Here is an 18,489-nt window from a genome sequence, read left to right as displayed (position 1 = left end):
TTGTGCAAGTCAAGCACACTTCAGCTGAACTCTGAAGGCTTGAGAAATTAACTATATTATGAACGTGAGGAACTCTTTGCCAGAACCACAGGGGATCCATGCTGCACCTCTTCTCCCCTGAAATGCCAAGAACCCTTTCTTCAGTCCTTTCATGAGCATCAGCTGTCTCACATAAGCATGTACAAAATAAATCCTGCAGAAAGGACTCTTCCCCAAAAGACATATAATGGAAGCACTAAGGAGAAACACTAAGTTGACTCTTTCAGCAGAATTAGGAGAAGGCTTTTAAAACCACAGGTGGTTCCAACCACCTCTGTGCCTTTGAAAGTCCTTCCTCTTTAGAAGGAGAACTATGACACTGGGTCAGTCATTACACACTTGACTGAAGACTTTGTGGTGCCTTTTACTTGTCCCGTATTCTGCTCTCAAGGTGACATCAAAGCATGTGTAAGGTGTGAGTGGGCTGAGCACAACCCTTCGATTATTTCTGTAGAATTTGGCTCGCCTCCACCACAAGTTGAAAACAAACCCAAGGCTGCTGGCCACAACAATGAAAATAGCGTGCCTTTGGTATATCAGAGTCTTCAGTTGTCTCCCACACCTTCTCAAAGGCCTTTTCTCCTTCTTGCCTTGCAGACACATTACCTTGTACGTAACCTCTATCAGTGCATAACATGGAGTGTTTGAATCCACATCAACAGGTGTTAAGAGCCTTGGTTCTGCCGCCAGCACGTACAAGTGACGTAAAGCCTGAAGGTGGTACCTGTGTGTGGGAATGAGGAATTCGGCACTGTGCAGTACAGGCAGGGAATAAACCCCAAATACCAAACTATACACAGCTCAGTAACAAAATATAGTTGTTGATCAAACTAAAGAGAAATTTGTAGCAATATAGTAGATTTTACATTTTTTTAACATGTATGGGTTAGCTAACAGGACGGGACTTAATGAATCCTAACTAAAACTGATTGAGAGTCATAAACGGACAGGTCTTGCATGCAAATCTCTTCAGCTGAGCAAACTGGAACAGTCAAGTCACAGGAGCACAGCGTAGAGCCTCAGGAAACCTGCCTGCATTTCCTCACTGATCAAAGATCACTGCCATCGCCTTATATCTTCACTTATTTCTTCTGTTTTCCACTTTTTTTTTTTTAAAAAAGCTCAAAAAATTTATTTACAGAGCACCTAGGTAAAAATTCTAGATCATTTGCTTCTAGATAACTCTTTCTTAAGAGGATGATTTAGCTTAAGGAAATATCAACCCTAGCAAACCCTTACCGATTGTCCGTGCTGTGAACAGGGAAGTGAGGGTACAGAGCACAAAGGAGAGCAGCAATTGAAGAATTTGAAGTGCTTAGTGAGTATCTGTAGAAAAACATTATCTATTAGTTTCAGTGCTAACAAAGGCTGGCCACTTGCAAAGGTGTTCAAAATATTTTGGTGTCCCAGGGAAGGGAATGACCGTAGCAAAGCGCATACAAGCAAGGAATTTACAAATGTGCTCCTATAGCAGTGAAAATAAACATGTAGCATTATGAAATAAACAAAAGACAGAAACATTCCTATGGCATTCAAGTGATGCAGTATCTAGAAAACAGGACTTTCATTTGCAATAGAAGAGGTCTTATGCATCTGTATGTTATTTTAAAAAAAAAAAATAAATCAAGTAAATTGCACACTGCTCCAGCTTTTGCAGGAGAATTGAAAGAAGAAAAACTGTCTTTGGAAATGGCAAGTTACCTTCCTCCTCCCAGAAAGAGAAGCCCCAAAGCCATGTGGTGAGCCAGGTGGAACCCGTAGTTCATCTCTCCACCTGTCTTCTTGTGCATGAAACGGCAAAGCTGAAGGACTTTCAGGTTTCCAGAGCCAGCCATCACCATCGCAAGAGACAGCAGCAAGACACTCAAGCATGTTTCGAGATTATAGTGACCTGTCTTCAAGTACAATAGGGAAGGCATTATTACAGTTCTGTGGTCAAATGCACACTTCTGGTCGGTCTAACATGCTGCTTTCTACCTCAGAGTTCGAAAACCACATTCCACAGAAAGAGGGAGAGCGGAGAACCAGCAAAGTCCTTAACAAAAATGATTCACAGCCCTGCCACATTCTATAAATAGTCTGCAATATAGAAAAGTAAAAGGGATAGTTTTGTTTCCATTAAGGTTTTGGTGAGGGTAATCAAAGTATGTTAAACAACAAAGCCTCCTTTTCATTGAGAGAAAACTAGAAAGAACTTACTATTGAAGCTGTTGGTGCCGACAAACACTTCAGGAAATCTGTTGCATATTTGTACTGGAAAGAAAAGAAATGTGTACTAAATACAGATACAAAAGATAAGTTACAGCTCTATGGAAATTGAAGGGAAAAATAAAAACCTCTTACCAAGCATTTAAATGCTGCCAGATTTTCTGAACCAGCAAATCGAAATCCCAGTGACAAACACGCTCCAGCAATGATGTAGACATGAGCTTGCCTAATAAGCAACATAAACAGGAAATGACTAAATGTTTCTCTTTTCCTCATCTGAATACACATCACAAACTCCTTTATAATTAAAAAAGGGAAAAATGAAAAGAAAGACTTATCCTTTACAGAAAATGGAGAATAAAATTCCCTAAATATCAAGGGAGAGGTTTTTTTTTTGCATACTGATATGTCTATAAAGAGTTCAGCTGCATTTTTCAGAAGAAGAATTTTTTACATTACTTACGCCAGTGTTTCTAAACTCAGATCTTCAGATGAAGGCAGCTCTGTTGCATGAAGAGATATACTGTTCTCTCTTATGATCTATAAAAAGCATAAGAGAGAAAAATTAATCCAGGGGAAACATTAACTCAAACTCTGGGCATCAAGGGTTCATATGAGATACAAAACAGGGCTGTTTCACAGGCGTGTAAAAGTTGGTTTTTGGTTGGGTTTTTTTTCCCCACATGCTATTGCTCCACTGTACTTCTGATCCAAAAGGGACACCTTTCAATGGTCCTGGATCTGGTCCCTTAAAAATTTCTAAAACAATGGCAATATTGTGTCAGAAGCACAGTGTTACTGTGTGTACTCAAATACGAGAGAAAACAGAACAGGATGATACCTCAGGAGGCCATATAGACAATCAGCATTCTGTATTTCTGATATTTATTTATCTAACTTGCTGTTAAAAATTCCATACAACCTATCTTGGAATATCACTGATCTCACTGTTGAACAGTTATTCCTAACGCTCAACTGAAATCAGCTTGCAGCAATTTTGCACCTGGCTTCTCCCTGGTCACTGTGGAGAAAAGTTTAATCCCTTTCCCTCTGTGGCACCATTTTCTGCCCTGAACAGAAATGCTGCATCCCTCCTCAATCCTCTCCTTTTTAGCATAACGGTATGGGAGGAGTCCCCAGTGCTCCCATAACAGTCCAGGAATCCAATGTAACAGTCATCTCTGTCACGTGAACACAATTACCGTGCATTTTTTTGTGCAGGTCATGGGACTTCGGAAATGTTCACATGCAGAACAATACAGTGAGATGTAAAATAGGGAAGTAAACACATTAAATGTAAATACCTACTTGAGGCACGTTGCTATTAACCCACTTGGAATTGGGCAAGATGTCATCCCACAAAATCAGGCATCGAGCCAAGGTCTAAAAAAGTGAGAAAGCCAAAATGTAAGGAAGGAAAAAAACACTACACAAACATCAGTGGTATTTTTTATGGTACTAACTGCATCCAGAAACACAGACAATCCAGCTAACCACTAGCAGCTTCTTCACTCTTTCTCAGCTTTCAAATTAGAAATGACAAAATAGCACTATGTACTTAGATGCTGAGGCCTAACTTATTTTATCTGTGAAATTAATTTGGGAAAAGCTATAAAAATTTACCTAAATGTTTAATTTAACATTCCACATAAAATGTATCATTCAAATATTTCTCAATAAATTCTGTCTCTAGTGCTGCATGACAAGCAAACTGTCTTACTACAAGTGGAAACTGGTTGAAGGTATGAGTTTGGCTGGCAAGCAACAGGGTTACCAGCTACCTAAAGGATTCTGCATGATTGGCATGTGGGCTGGATTAAAAATTAAAATTTACAAAAAAAATTAAACTAAGATGCATTTTCAGTATCTTTAAGTAGATGGAGAAACGAAACAAAAGAAAATCTTACCCTCAATAAAAGGAACTCTGGTTTTACAAAGTCCAGCAAATACATGGTGTCTGGTGCTTGAAGCCAGTCAGCAATGGATCTGCAGAGCACAGTAAAGTTACAGGGTTTCCAGATCATATTTCAGCAACGCACAAAATTGAGTAAGCCACATGAAGCAGAGCCAATGTTACAGCAGTTTACACTGCTGTCACAGGTTACTGCAAAATGTCTGAGCAATTCCAGGTTAATACCTGTTATTAGTCTTTAGGTAGATCATAGCAAGTGCAAGTGTGGCACCTGGACAAGTAACGTCCACATTTATGGTGTCTCCCTCCTGAGAAAACAAAATGAATGCTTTCAGACCAGTTGACTAGGAAAGCAACAGCCTGTAGTGATGTGCATACGCATTCAAAGTCACTTGATGCGTCGAGATACACACCTCTCAGACTTCTAACTATTGCTATTTGAGCTTAAATGAGCAAAAATCATCAACACGTACCTTGATTTGATAACTGGGAGACTTGTGCTTCTCTCTGTGCATTCCTGCTTGGAATCGCCTGTGACCCCCAACCATGTACTGGTAAAGCTGCTCAGGAACATTGAGGTCCGACATGCCTATCAAATTACTACCGTGCTAAGGAATGAAGAGAAGTAGTAATATGGAAGTGCCTTCTCATACGAGAAAAAAAAAATGCTTTCAGACAAAGGCATTTGGGAGTCAAAGATGAAACAGCTCTTACTACCCCACCCCAATATATAATGATTCTTCTACTAACTGCAGTTGAAATGAAGAGAGGCACTTACCCCTAGGCAAACCATGCCTAAGGCTAGCCCAGATGCAAGTGAATAGGACTCTCTGTCTGTGCAGTACTCCATTTCTGGGCCAGGGGGACGTCCTGGAAAAAACAAAACAGCAAAATTAATCTTTTAAAATTCAAGCTAAGTAAACATTGTTTAATTAAGCACGACATTCCTAATGAAATGAGGAGAAAAAAATTAATCTGTCCTTTCTCAAGAAAGTCAGGAAAATTCTCGGTGGAATTACAAGTTATTGTCATTTAACTCACCCATCACCAAATGGCAAACCCCTCCAGAAGCAGTATATATTGCTAAATGATATGATTGGAGTTCAGAGACACAGTGAAAATGCCATGTTACAATTGTGTATACTTTAAGACCTCTGAACCTATCCAAATGCTGCCAGCAGAGTTCAAAAGCTGTTGCCAGAGAAAACAGGATGTATCAAATTACCAGAAACATAACATTTCACCCTAAAAATTTATCCCATTCTCTATTTAATAAACCATACAGTCTCTTTTAACTAGAGTTACCTATAAACATGAATAAGAACTTAACTGTTACAAATAAAATCAGAAGAACTATGCACAGAATGAGGACACAATTCAGATCAGAAATTTACTATTCAGAATCAGCTCTTAAAGACTACTGTTTAGAAAGCCTTAAACACAACTTGGAATATGAGAATTTAGGACACGATGGATGTACTTCCACCAACCTAGCGAGCCAAGACAACTGTCCTTGCAAGAGGAAAGCATTTTTTCCCCACCCAGTGCCTCTGACTGTTTTCTACGATAGCAGCTACCTCATGGACAGACAGGTGAAACAACAAATGTCTGAGAATCATCTGATGCGTTGGGTATACAGTGTGCAATAGATCTGCTCAAAAGCTGTAGAGGGTCAGGATCTCTGCAGCTATGGCACCTGGGTCAGGAGGAATGTGTACTTACAGCAGACCTTTTACCAAGTAGCTGGCAACCCCAGAAACCCCAGACCAGCTCTCATCAGACAAAATTTCCAGATGGAAAAAGTACCTAGGTGCAGCAGTGATGCAGCTACATCTCTTCTACTAAATTCAATGATTGTTCTATGCTATACAAACACACAGTTCACAGCAACTTCTGTTCCTCTGAAAACAGAGGATGAGGTTTGGAAAAAGAGAGGCAAATATTGTAGTGGCACATGCACAGTTTAAAGAAATGTTAAAATTCTCAGCTCCCTGATGTATTGTGCAAATCATTCACGTCATGGCTCTCCCAGTCCACATCCCATTTTTTCAGTGTTAGCACCTACCTATTTCAGCCAGCAGAACCTCAGCTGTGTGCCTGTGAGCAGTGCCCTGATAGACAAGGCCTATCCCTATCACAGCAGCCACCTGCACATTGTGGGGGACATCCAGCTCTGTTGAAGTTGGTGGCAGAAGGGCAGGTATGTGGATGCTCAGGAGGCGCGTAATGGCCATATCCATTGTGCCCAGTTTGGCAGCAGAAACGCCAAGCAACAGTCCAATACTTGTCATCTCATGGCCCTGAGAAAGGAAACAAATATCAGCGACCAAAGAAAGCAGACATGCTCAGAAAAGGAGAAACACTTGTCCCAGTGTTCCATTCACCCATCCCAATGAGCTGTGCACAATATGGAAAGATTTAGAGATAGAACTGCTGAAAATCTTTTAAACAGAAATAAAGTCCTGCACTACTAACATCAATGAAGCAACTCTGATATTCTCCCACACCAGGAAACTTCCAATTCAGTATTTCAAAGAAATCTGCTGACTTTTCTTTCTTGTTTTGTTTAAAGAATTCAAGTCCTATAGATACTTCTCTCTGTTGCTTCTGAAAGAAGGCCTCACCTTTGTTAAGTAGTCATGTATATTGAGCGTGGCAAGTTTTGTGAGATGCCCGTTGAGACCCAGAGCCATGAGGAAGCCTGCGTATTCATTCGCTAGTTCAGCAATTTTGGGCTTGTTATAGACAATCCAAGCAGAGTCTATCTGTGAAGCAGGTGCTATCTTCAGGCCAGCAGCTACCCCATTGTGAAAGCTGGCCCAGCAAGCCATGTTAGGAGGCACATCGATGTTCCCACTGTTCAGATCAACAGTGGTGTTCCTAGGAGGAGCACGGCCTGCCAATGACAGAATCATTAAAAGCAATTAGGCAATGCAAACCGCTTCAGAAACAGCTCTCAACTTCAGTAGGGTGGCAAGTAAATGAACACAGACAGCATGCTAGGTAACACTTCTGATCTGAGATAGCCTTGGGTATCTTCAGGCATGTCAGAAGACAGAAACACAGCATAGTAGATAAACCAACAATATGGACTTTGCAGTATCTGTGTCCTGTATGACACCAACACTGACCAGCTGTGTCCTCTTAAGCAATTTATTTCACTTCTCTCTGCTTCTCAGAATGTACCTGATATAACGTCTCAGTGTTTGATAATAACACTGGCCTTGAGCATTCCAGGAGAAGAAACTAGGAGGCAGATTCGAAACCAAAAATTGCTGCTACTTCACAAAAAGCACACTTAAGCTATGAAACTCTTTGCAGAAAGACACAGAAGATACCACAAAAATTATAAGAGGTTCAGAAAGAAATGGGTTAACAATTGAAAGAAACTCCATCACATTCTGTTAAATACTGAATTTCTTTGGAAGAAAACGCTGACCAACGTACCAGTTAGATTCAGCTTAGGGATGGGCAACTGCTCCGTTGGAACAGGATGGTAGGAGAACAAAGTGAACATTCCTCGTCCAACAGGTAGTGCCATGGTTCGCTGACACAGCTGTAACAACCTGTTAGGGAGATGAAAGCAAAACCAAGCCAACTGCTTAATATGGCAAGTTTTTCCAAATACATGATAGAAAATGAACCTACAGACAACAGGCACTGGACAGACTATTTTTTCCCCCAACTATGAGATAGCATGTTGTCTTTCCTTTTTTAGTAGGCCGAACTTTTGAACCAAATCTTTGGTCCTTACAAGACTGATCTCAAAGACACTTTAGCTGACATTATGTTGAAACTTGCCACCATTTTCCCCTTAAAGCTAGGTGCTAGTTAAATAAATTTGTGCTATGGACAATTTAGCAGCCATATTGGAAACAAGGTGAAAGGAGAAAGCAAAACAAAGCTGATTGCCATATGGGATCTTGCTATGACTAGTGATCACATCTAGTAATAACCTGTGTACAGAATTAATAATGTGCTTCCAAGAATGCTGACCACAATTCTCTATGATTTACTCTGGAAACACTTTCTAGACTAGTTAGATTACTCAGCTTGTTAGGTCAGACAATAATCTGATGCATTCCTTTAGCTTCCTACTTCTGTAGAGTGTTTTGCATGTTAATGATGTTCTGAAGTTTGCTTTTCTTCTTTTGGTTTTTGTTTTTCAAAGATACTTTTAACACGCCCAAAATAAGCAAATAAAGAAGCAAGATGGGGACAATTGTGAGGCCACTGGGCATAGAATGGCTCCAACAGGAGGTTTCAAAAGAGAGAGGGATGGGACAGTGAACTTGCTTTCTGTAGAATTAACTAGGTCCCCTGTCCCAAGCCTTGCTTAGACTTAAGAGCAACCCTGAACAAAGGGCTCTCCAGTTTTAGGTAGGGGATGGATGATGTTTTGATCTCTACAGAGGCATTTTCTCTAGAAAGCATGTCCTGCTTATATTTCATACTTTTTAGGTGGAAAAAAAAATGCTACAATCTGCTTTCAAAACCCTAACTGATCTCAACATGCTGTTTGGGGTTCAAACTAACAGTCTTTCCCATATGCTGCTCCAGTCCCAAGAGCCCTCCAACTCAAATACAGCAGAGTTTTGATGTACACTGAGCTTCAAAGACTTGGATTATGAAAGCCAGCCCTCTCCTATGTGTCCTTCACTGAGGCCTGCCTACTTTAATGTTCAGTTCAGAATCAAATATATTGCAGTGTTTGGTTAGACATACTTAACTTTAAGCCACCAAAAACATTCATACAATTTTTCACCCGAGTGAAATACTAGTGAGGAACAGCTCAAAATGGAGACAGTTCTTTACCGGTTTTCTTTCTCTTCTATGTATTCATGGTCACTAGCTTCTGGCATCTGCACTACATTGACACGTACAGGACGGGCACTCTGAAGGAGTCTGCGTACTTCCTGCACCCTCAAGTCCTCACTCCATATTAGCGACATCACTTCCTCGTTCATGTCATTCATGCCATCCTCATCCTCTTCTGATTCAGTTCCAGAGGGAATATCAGAGGACAGCACTGGGCCCACAGACTGCAAGGGAAAGAGAAAGGAGAGAAGTAATTTCCAGTAGTGCACATGGATATTGCTAACTCTCAGAAAGCCAGCAAATACCAGCACCACCACCTGAATGCACTCAGCACAATTACCTGCACTGAGATGGGTCTGTAAATAGAACGGACTGACACTTCTGCAATCATGAAACGACACTGTTCACACACCCCTTATGTTGATTTAGAAGGCTACGAGGATTTCTGAATGTTGTAATCAAGTATTTTTGCACATCTAAATGGGACAAATAACTATCAAGACAGGAGGAGGTGACATCTCAAATACGTCAAAGATGTAGCAAAGGCTGTTGAGCAAGGACTGACAAGCGGGAGCTTGAAGAGGTGACATATGAAATAGTTATCTTTCTTTCAAAACTACTTCTTGTTTCAGAGCAGTAGTAGAAAAGGGCTTTCCCCTCCCTGCCTACACAATTATCTCCGATGGCTATGAAAATATATGTGTTTTTTTCTTCAAGTTCAGCAGTGAAAAACAGAAACCTAGACGAGCATTTCGATGTATATTAAAACAGAGGTTAAACTCTGAAAGGCACAGATACAGTCCCCCTGGTGACAACCTGCTTTTAGAATTGCCAGTACCTACTGACCCTCAACCCAATCAGGGCTGCTGTTCTGCATATTCTGTTCAGAAACCTGCATTATTTTTCTAATCATTGACTTTTTCATGAATCAAAGCTTTAATTTGGATTACCCCCTGCAAAACCTTGGAAAAACCAAGCTACCTATGAAAACAGCCTGTATGGCAGTAAATTCCAAATGTTTTTTGCTGTCAGCCAACCTGGGTTTCACCACAGTAGCAGAACATTTTTTGGACTTCCACACTGGAGCTACATGACCAGAAAAATACTGAAGCATTTTATTGCTTAGAAGCACTGTGGAAAAGCCTTCCTTCTGTGCAAGACTTACCAAATCCTTTTTTAAGAATGTCCTCCCCTGATTATTCATATCACACAAGCGATGCACAGGACCTCCAACAAGAATTGCAAGGATAGCATACGTCAGGATGCCATGGAGTATGCCCACAATCTGCTTGCCCTACACTTGCTTCAGACAATGCTGTCACTCTGGATGAAGGACGGTTCATTTTATTTTTAGAGAGTTCTGCAGAAATAAGCTTTCCCACAGAATATAGTTTCCTTATGGTCTGACAGAATAATGTAGACATTGACCCTAAAGTGGGCCACTATATTCTTCTTTTCCATCCTTCATAGATGAGAGATTCATTTAAAAAAATAACAAGGCAAGTGATGACAAATATTGATATGGTAAATCTAGGAACAAAAAGACCCCACACCTCTCTTGAAACTGGTCATTTTTCCTGTTCTATACCTCAGAATTTCAACAAGCTGAAAGATACAGAATCACACAGACTAGATCAAACACAGGATCATCCTAAAGCTCACTGCTAACACATGAAGGAGTGCAAGTAAATTAACAGCTGATGAATGAAAACCAATTTCTTCTGATAAATACGCACTAAATCTCAATACATAACTGCACCACCCATATAGCCAGCGTCCGTTTTGAAACAGGAAACTCCACCCTGCCCTCCTGAGAAATGACAAACAATTTGGTGTTTGAAGATCACTTTATCCTTTTAAGGTAACGTATATTCGAGGCATTGTTATAAAGTAAGTGATAAAATCAAATTTATAATCATTTTAAGATTCAGTACTGTTAAAGCTGGGCAAAATTTCACCAGCAGAAAATAAAATGGATTTTTAACGAGCGGCTGGACATGGGATTTGAACATGTAGTTCGTTTGCTTTTCTGCTAAATGAATTAACTTTTTTGATACACAGTTAGTCATAAAGCCTGTTATAAAAAATTGGAATAATTTTAATATCATTTCCAAAGCTAAGACAGCAAAAAGGATCTTGACCAAGATGTACTTGAGACTACAAAGCCCTCTTCCTGACTTCTGAAGAGGCTACAGACAATCTGCTACTATTAAGTGCTTTTATGTATGCCACTAGCCAGTTTTCAAGAGCAGCTTTGGCTTCCAGAGTGTCCTCAACAAGACACCTAAGTGAGCTACCACTCGATGAGATGCTAGTGATTCCCACCATCAGAAGAAAATGTTTCAGAGAAAAACACCACACACTTCTTTTCATTTTACTTCAGGATACAACTAAACCCTTTTTGAGAAAAGAGAGCAATATGAAAAGTGTATTTCAGAAAGCAATCCAGTTCTTCCAGAGAAGAGGGAGATGCCAGCCATGCCAACCCAAGAAGGAGCCAGACTGACAAATTCCAACTTTCTTCTCCTTGTGCCATTGCTGTTTTGATGGCAGAGTCTCTGGATGGAGTATCAAAACCTCTCTAACACCTCTCAAAGGTGCAGCCATTTTGGAGAGGAGGACTTCTCATGGAGGCAATCAAATATCTCTGTAGGCAAAACTTTTGAGTACCATGCCTAAATTAAGTTTAAAATCTGTTTTATATTGACAGTTTCCACAGCTATGCATGTACTCTTCCTGTGCCGGCTGCTGGCTTTTATACTGAAACCCTCACATGCATGTAAACCCTGTGTTGCCCTCAATCTTGAATTCTGCACCTTCTGATGCCCAGAACATCAGCAGATGGTGGGGAAGCTTCTGAACAGAGTGCTCTATCCAATGCCCAGTATCGTGAAATCCATTTATGCCCATACTCACAGATTTACCCTTTTGCAGGTTCCCTTCACACGCCTGTTTGGACAGATCCTGGCGCCCAATCAAGAGACAAACTGCTTCTGGCCAGTCTGAGGCAGGCTGCTCTCGGCAATAATATATTGCATCTCTAATAGGAAGAGCCACACCAAAGGGGAGAGACTCCAGATCTCTTAGGGTGAACCCTTAAAATTAATAAGAAAAAAATTAAACTATTTTATCAAAACTAGATAAAGTGTATTTCATATTATACAAGCACAAGACTATTATTTATGATTGTTACCATTTTGCATAATGATAAAAGCTGCTCTTACCAACATTCGTCATCCAAATAACTAACTTTTCAGCCAGGCTAGAAACAGATGTGCTGTGGCTGAAACTGCATCTGTAAAATAAAGGTGAATAAAGGAGAAGCCAATAAATGCTAGTCCAAAAGTCAGCAGAAAGTCAAAAACTCAAGAGTTTAAAATAATACTAAAAAACCCCCATACCGACTGTCATCCTCTTCTGTTTGCTGTTTTCGTTGTCCTAGGAAAAAACAAGACCACATTACTTCCACATTCTTCAAGCAAAAGTACAGCACATAACAAGCACAAGACACTAAGAGATACTATGATGGTATCAAAGCATCATTACCTGATGTAATCTTGCACAAATAATGGGAGGCTTCATTAGATACAGCGTTCTCATCACCAAGTATGTACAGAGCCACACTCTGGATAGGAAAAAGACACCATATTACAAAGTCACTCAGTGTACAGCTGTTGCTATACTGCCTATCAAAATAGGCGGAAGAGTTAACTTAAACAGTGGGACAGGGCTGTTATGAAAACTTTGTTAGTAAAAGGAGATTGAAACAACTGAAGCAAGTAACAAACTCTTACGCTTTAGATTTCTAACTTTAAGTTTTGAAAAAATAAATCGTGAAACAACTCAATTTTCCCTAATAATTGTTTCAAAGGTAAGAAGAGAGAGATCTTTGAAACAGAAAAACACGTTCCTAGTCACATTCCCCATGTTGCTCATATTTCATTTAATTTCTCTTGCAAAACACACACATCTTCTCCAGACACCATTTTTCACTCAGTTTTCTCCACATCTTGAATATTGCCTCCTTTGTGAAGACTCTGAGCGAAAAGTTATTCCCCATTCAAAGCAGGGTCCACTTCAGCTATCTAGCCAGCAACATAGTGATCTGTCACCCTATTTACTTTTTCATACTGCCAGACAAGCTGGCATGCCAAAGGCAAAAGTTACAGGTAAAAATCTTTTGGTTTTCATTAAGATCTTCCAGTAAAAGACACTGCTGAGATGCCAGCTCTGACTTCCCCATAGGCAAGTCACACAGAGGTAGGAGGAAAGACGAGTTGGATGGACAGACACAGGTGACAGCCTGAGGGAAAGGCTACAGCTCTTCAGAGCTTGAATTCAGAGGCAAATTTTAAGTGAAAGATTCAGCACTTTAAACAGTTTCAGTGCTGCTGCTTCAACCCTCCACACTCTGAAGCAGAGGACAGGCTGACTCCTGGCAGCTTGTATCAGTGACTCTGCAACTAATCTTGGACACTTGGGTCAGAGCAGAGCCTCTCCTCCCTGCTTTGCTCTTCAGCCACCCCAGGCTCAACATCCCTGCTTCAAATCCTGTATTGGCAGGTTTTCTCCATAAATGCTTTGTGAATAAGTGAGCAAGGCTGACCAGAAGATAACATCAGCACTTATAACTACTCATGCGACTAAATATTTATGTTGATGCATGCCCAAGAAGAAAGCCGGGAAATTCTCACTCACAAAATACAGTTAACTGAGTTACATTATTACTTTGCACATGCCACTACTGCAAACCACAAAAAAAAAAAAAAAAAAAAAAAAAAAGCAGCAGTGAAGCATAGGCTATGCACTCAGCACTCACAAGCTCTCCTTCCCATCTCAAATACCTCCTCCCACCTGTGAAAACCCATCCACACCCTTCAGTAATATTAAAGTAATAAAAGAGAAGAGGGCACTCACAGGGATTTCTCTCTGCTAAATACATATTATTCTCCCTGTGGAGAGGCTGACACTGCACAGTTTACTACAATGCAGGGATACTCAAGAGAATTTCATGCAGACCGATGAGGTCTACTTAGTACAGAGTAGCAACACTTGGAGATGCTTAAGTCTCCAAACAGTACAGCTACAGCAGAGTTATTTATCACAGGCTCAATAACCCTCCAGTATGCCCCCGTTGCTCCACACAGTATGATTAAACCCTCTGTTATTTGACTTCCCATTGGGGACACTTCACTCACAGGAAAATAAGCAGCTAGGGCAAACCCTGGCCACAGTGTTGCTATGCTGACAGAATAAAACATATCCTTTTTAACAAAGTACGTACCAGTACTACCAGTTTGCTCCTTTCACAGACTCCTGGTAAGTAAGGATAAGGCTGTACTCCTTCTCCCTTCAGACAGGAACTCAGCCACTGAAAGATACTTGGAGGCTCAGCAGAAAAAAATGAGGGATGGTGCATGAAACCTGTTTGGACTTAATCATATGAACAGCAATGACATTAAGTTCATGGCAAATGCACAATAATTCTCCACTATTCCCAAAGCAAGCCCTACAGTACTTCTTTTAACAACAAAAACACAGTATTTCCCCAAAACGTTACAGATCACATCTCTCTCCTGTTAGATGGAAGTTTATAGCTAGACAGTAATGAAAACTTGAGACACCTGTCTTTCAAGAACAAAAATTATCTCAGCCCACAGCGAAAAGGAGTAAGTACAGAGTAATACTCAAAAACCTCACTGGAACAGTCTTGTAATTCAACAACATTAAATTGCTTAAGTGAGAGGACAACCTAACTACAACCTCTTTGCCTTCCCTATCCACAAACATGAATACCAAAGCCTGAGCAATGCTATGAGATTTATTTTTTTTTTGGTCAGGAGAAACAGTAGTTTGTCTTACATGATTAGCAAATTTCAGCTGGTTGGACACTAAACAGGTACACAAACAATGTATGGCCTTATTTTAACTTTGAGGTTTGTGCTTTCAGCTCTGATTTAGTTGTTGTGAACTATAAACCAAGAGCCTGCCAGCCTAGTGCTACTTTCCACAAGAGGGGCACATATCACTACCAGGCTTTTCCACAGTTGTCTGCTAAGATTTCTCAGCCAGCCTGAGCTAGGAGTTTGCCAAGATGAAACCATCGTTCCCTCCAAAATTCTTGTTCTGTGGAGTGTCCTATGAGGCACTGAACTGGAGGCACCAGCTCATGACTATACTATGCTAATTTCATTCCAGTCTTCTTAGGAGGCTATTAAAACAAGGCAACCTCAACACTGTGTGTAAGCAGTTTTGCATATTGGGGTTAAGTCCTGACCAGCCTTAAAGAGAACAGTTAGCAACATGCTCAGAATTAGAGATAATTTGTAAATCATCATGACTGAATACCCAGCTTCACATAGCCTTAAACTCACCTTGATCAATGATACAAGTCTGTCTGGAGGTTTTTACAAGGGCTGGATAGTCTCTGTAGTAATAGTCTATATAAGCTTCAAGTTTTAAGTCTCTAGAATGAGAGAGATTTGAATCACATTAGAGGAGGAAAAACCCACCCAACCTTTCTGCATTTCTGTGACATCTTCTGTTGATTTTTTTAAATGTTTGTGTACACACTAGATGTAAGAAGGGAAGTTCTGACTTTCTTAGCTAGAGCTGCTCAAGGGCATTGCCTCTTCCCTAAGCAGTGAATCTGCATGTTTAATTTTTCCCTGAGTACACTTCTCTTCAGCTGCTGTTCTGCTTTGTCCCACACCTCAACCATCATCACCACCTAAGGTGTGACAACTGTCACTATGGTTTCCCCCAAATTCTAATTGTTAAAGCCAGATAACCTGCTGGGTTATCTGCAAGACATGAATGCATATAACAACTGGCAGCCTTAGAAGACACACAATCTTTCATTTCAGACTTGCTTCTAGTTGGCATGACACAATAGAGGACAAGCCAACCTTTTCAGCACTAGGGACTGGATGCCACTTCCGGGAACCATTTAGCCAGCCAGCTATAGTATGTGCTACTGGGGAAGAATCTATAGCCATAGAAAAAATTTGGCAGAAATAGCAGATACAACTCAGGGAGATGTTACTGGGCCTTTTACTTAAACACACATCTATATCTATCTATCTATGTGCACGCAATGCAACTAGAAGGTGGTTGTGGAAGACATGAAGATGCAGTCACTGACTGCAGTGAAGATGCCACAACAAACAAGAATATTTGACAAATCTTGTGAGCTGAGCTGTGACAATACAGTAGAAAAAACACAGGCTGCAGCATCTAAGATTTGTGAATCACACTGATATTGGTAAGTGGCCAGACCCATACAAGAGATTTGCTCCAGCAAATACATTTAAGCACAATAAGGTTTTAAACATTCATTTATTTTCTTCAATACATTAAAAGCCTGCTGCACATTGGACAATCCCCAAACTCCCCATAAAAATAATACATACCCATCACCAAGAGACACTACACAATATACAATATCTGTGATTTGTCAGTTGGGCATACCTGGCCAGCTGAACCAGAACAACAACAAGTGAACGAATTCCTTCTCCCATTAGACTATTCAGCTTGAGCTCCTCATAGATCAGATGAAGAACAAAGAAAACAGCAGGAATATGGGTGAAAAGGAGGGTTGAGGAATCCAAACTAAGACTCTGTGAAAAGTCATCCTTTGGAGCCAAAACTTCCAGAGGGTCCAGTCGCAAAGCTTTGGCTACAGGATGAGACTCAAAATTCCTATGGTAATCAGAGCTCAAGAGATATTCCCAGTCCTGGACCAAACAAACAGGAAAGAGGCAGAGGTTCCACAGTGAACATAACCTTCCAGCAAGAGTACTCCAAACTATTGTTACAGAGGAGGTTTTTTTCCCCATAAACCAATGCAAATGTCATTATTGTATGGTAAATGTGCTGCACAAACTCTGCAAGCCACAGAGATTCAGTTGCTAAGTTTCATCCCCTGACACCCCGCCCCCCAGCCCCCCATGTGCATAAAAGAATCAAAGCCTTATATTTAAGAGAACAAGACAAAAGAAAGCCAAGAGGGCCTTCTTTGCACCAATATTCTGGGCAGGAGACCTCACTGAGCATTTACGCAATTTGCCTAGCGCTCCCAGCCTTCTTTGTACTTCCCCTGCCGCAGCACGCCAGGCATTAGATCCTGATCTTTGTTCCATGTAGACTGTAGTCCATAACCCCATGGGCTCACTCAGCTGTCAACCCACAAAAAACTAATAGCACAACTGGACCACCACAGATTGTAAGCTTCTTATGATGGGATGATAGTAAGCCTCATCCACTTTACTGTTAGGCCATGTGAAAACTTCCTATTCCTGTCTAGACAAAACCCAGTGAATCAGTCTTAAACAATCCGCTATATTTGGTGAAAAACAGCACATTCAGTGAAGTATATAAACTGATGCTCCCAACTTGCTAAAGGTGCTGAGTAGCCATGGAAGTGAGATAACTTCATTTTAAAGGGATGAAGTATCTAGGAGAGATTTGACATTGTCAGGAGACAATCCAGGATTGCTTTGTGATCCATATTAAATTCACTCCTGACTCCAACCTCCTTCTTTGGAAGTGAGAACCCTGACAAGCAAGATCACATCATGCATCCACTGCACAGAGCAAAAGAACTTTCCTTCCCCTAAAGGCTTGTAAACTCAGATGAGCTCAGATGAAATGCAATACTCTCAGGGTGTTTCCTCTGGTTTGCCTTTAAAAAATACCAAACCAACCAACCAACCCCTCCCCAAGACTCTTATTTGTAAAACAGAACCATTTCTTACTTCATCTGACCCTGTTTCTGATGGTCTAGCCTTCTTTGGAGCAATAACGGGTGAAAGTGATCCTTCAAAATCAAGCTGCAAGAAATAAAAAGATCAAAAGTAGCTCAGTATTGAAATTCCCAGGAGTGCACAAGTGAATCACTTATCATAACATCCGAATTTAAACTAAGCATTACATGACATTGCTTTGGGTACTTCTATATATTTTACTTTCATATAAAACATATACTGCAATTCGATTTTTTTCTATACACTGCTAGTTAATGCAGTGTATGGTACATTAATTTCACAGTTTGCGTGCCTAACATCTGGTATTTACTAGGATGGGAAATACTGTGGATGAGCTAATGCTAGTAATGTAGATATACTGTAATTGCTTTCACTTCAGTTGTATGCATATCCTTGCTGGTTTTGTTGTTTGTTTTTTTCCTGAGGGTACTGCAAACGTACTTGCTAGCAGGAAACTCACTTACAGAAAACTCCAAATACATCCAGTAAAACAGCTGAAAAAACCAGAACTTTAAATGTTGTAATTAAAAAACTACATAGAAAATCCTCTTTAGGAAACAAGAATCTGAGTTGTGATTTGTGTTTCTAGCAAAAATAGGCTTAATATGGATTAGGTGAATCAAATCTTTAATGCATCAGTATTAGTCATGAAATGGAGTAAAATCTTCATAATTTATTTTTATTTGACCAAAGACAGTTGGTGCTAAGTACCTTATAAATATATTTCATGATAAACACAGACTAAAA

General features: G+C 40.3%; 1 protein-coding gene across 4 annotated transcripts in view; it reads right to left on the bottom strand.

Annotated features, from left to right (window-relative positions):
- The window catches only part of ANAPC1 (anaphase promoting complex subunit 1), a 34,000-nt gene that overhangs the window by 6,353 nt on the left and 9,158 nt on the right, over window positions 1-18,489 (bottom strand). For 3 of the 4 annotated variants that reach the window (XM_049800078.1, XM_049800080.1, XM_049800079.1), the window contains exons 17-39: window positions 17,734-17,808; window positions 16,448-16,713; window positions 15,352-15,443; window positions 14,262-14,410; window positions 12,524-12,602; window positions 12,379-12,415; window positions 12,202-12,272; window positions 11,894-12,072; window positions 8,975-9,201; window positions 7,607-7,725; window positions 6,784-7,055; window positions 6,225-6,459; window positions 4,938-5,029; window positions 4,633-4,767; window positions 4,385-4,467; window positions 4,155-4,233; window positions 3,556-3,630; window positions 2,711-2,787; window positions 2,383-2,473; window positions 2,239-2,292; window positions 1,741-1,934; window positions 1,279-1,365; window positions 646-763 (exon numbers count right to left, since the gene is read on the bottom strand). In XM_049800078.1, the coding sequence (XP_049656035.1) occupies window positions 646-763; window positions 1,279-1,365; window positions 1,741-1,934; window positions 2,239-2,292; window positions 2,383-2,473; window positions 2,711-2,787; window positions 3,556-3,630; window positions 4,155-4,233; window positions 4,385-4,467; window positions 4,633-4,767; window positions 4,938-5,029; window positions 6,225-6,459; window positions 6,784-7,055; window positions 7,607-7,725; window positions 8,975-9,201; window positions 11,894-12,072; window positions 12,202-12,272; window positions 12,379-12,415; window positions 12,524-12,602; window positions 14,262-14,410; window positions 15,352-15,443; window positions 16,448-16,713; window positions 17,734-17,808 (2,886 nt within the window). Of the gene's footprint in view, window positions 1-565; window positions 764-1,278; window positions 1,366-1,740; window positions 1,935-2,238; window positions 2,293-2,382; window positions 2,474-2,710; window positions 2,788-3,555; window positions 3,631-4,154; window positions 4,234-4,384; window positions 4,468-4,632; window positions 4,768-4,937; window positions 5,030-6,224; window positions 6,460-6,783; window positions 7,056-7,606; window positions 7,726-8,974; window positions 9,202-11,893; window positions 12,073-12,201; window positions 12,273-12,378; window positions 12,416-12,523; window positions 12,603-14,261; window positions 14,411-15,351; window positions 15,444-16,447; window positions 16,714-17,733; window positions 17,809-18,489 lie in introns of all 4 variants that reach the window. The other variant, XM_049800081.1, reaches the window with a different exon arrangement.

The sequence above is a fragment of the Accipiter gentilis genome, chromosome 5 (assembly GCF_929443795.1).
Source record: "Accipiter gentilis chromosome 5, bAccGen1.1, whole genome shotgun sequence".
NCBI lineage: Eukaryota > Metazoa > Chordata > Aves > Accipitriformes > Accipitridae > Astur > Astur gentilis.
Note: the sequence above shows the minus strand (reverse complement) of the source record. Positions and strands in the feature narration are given on the sequence as shown.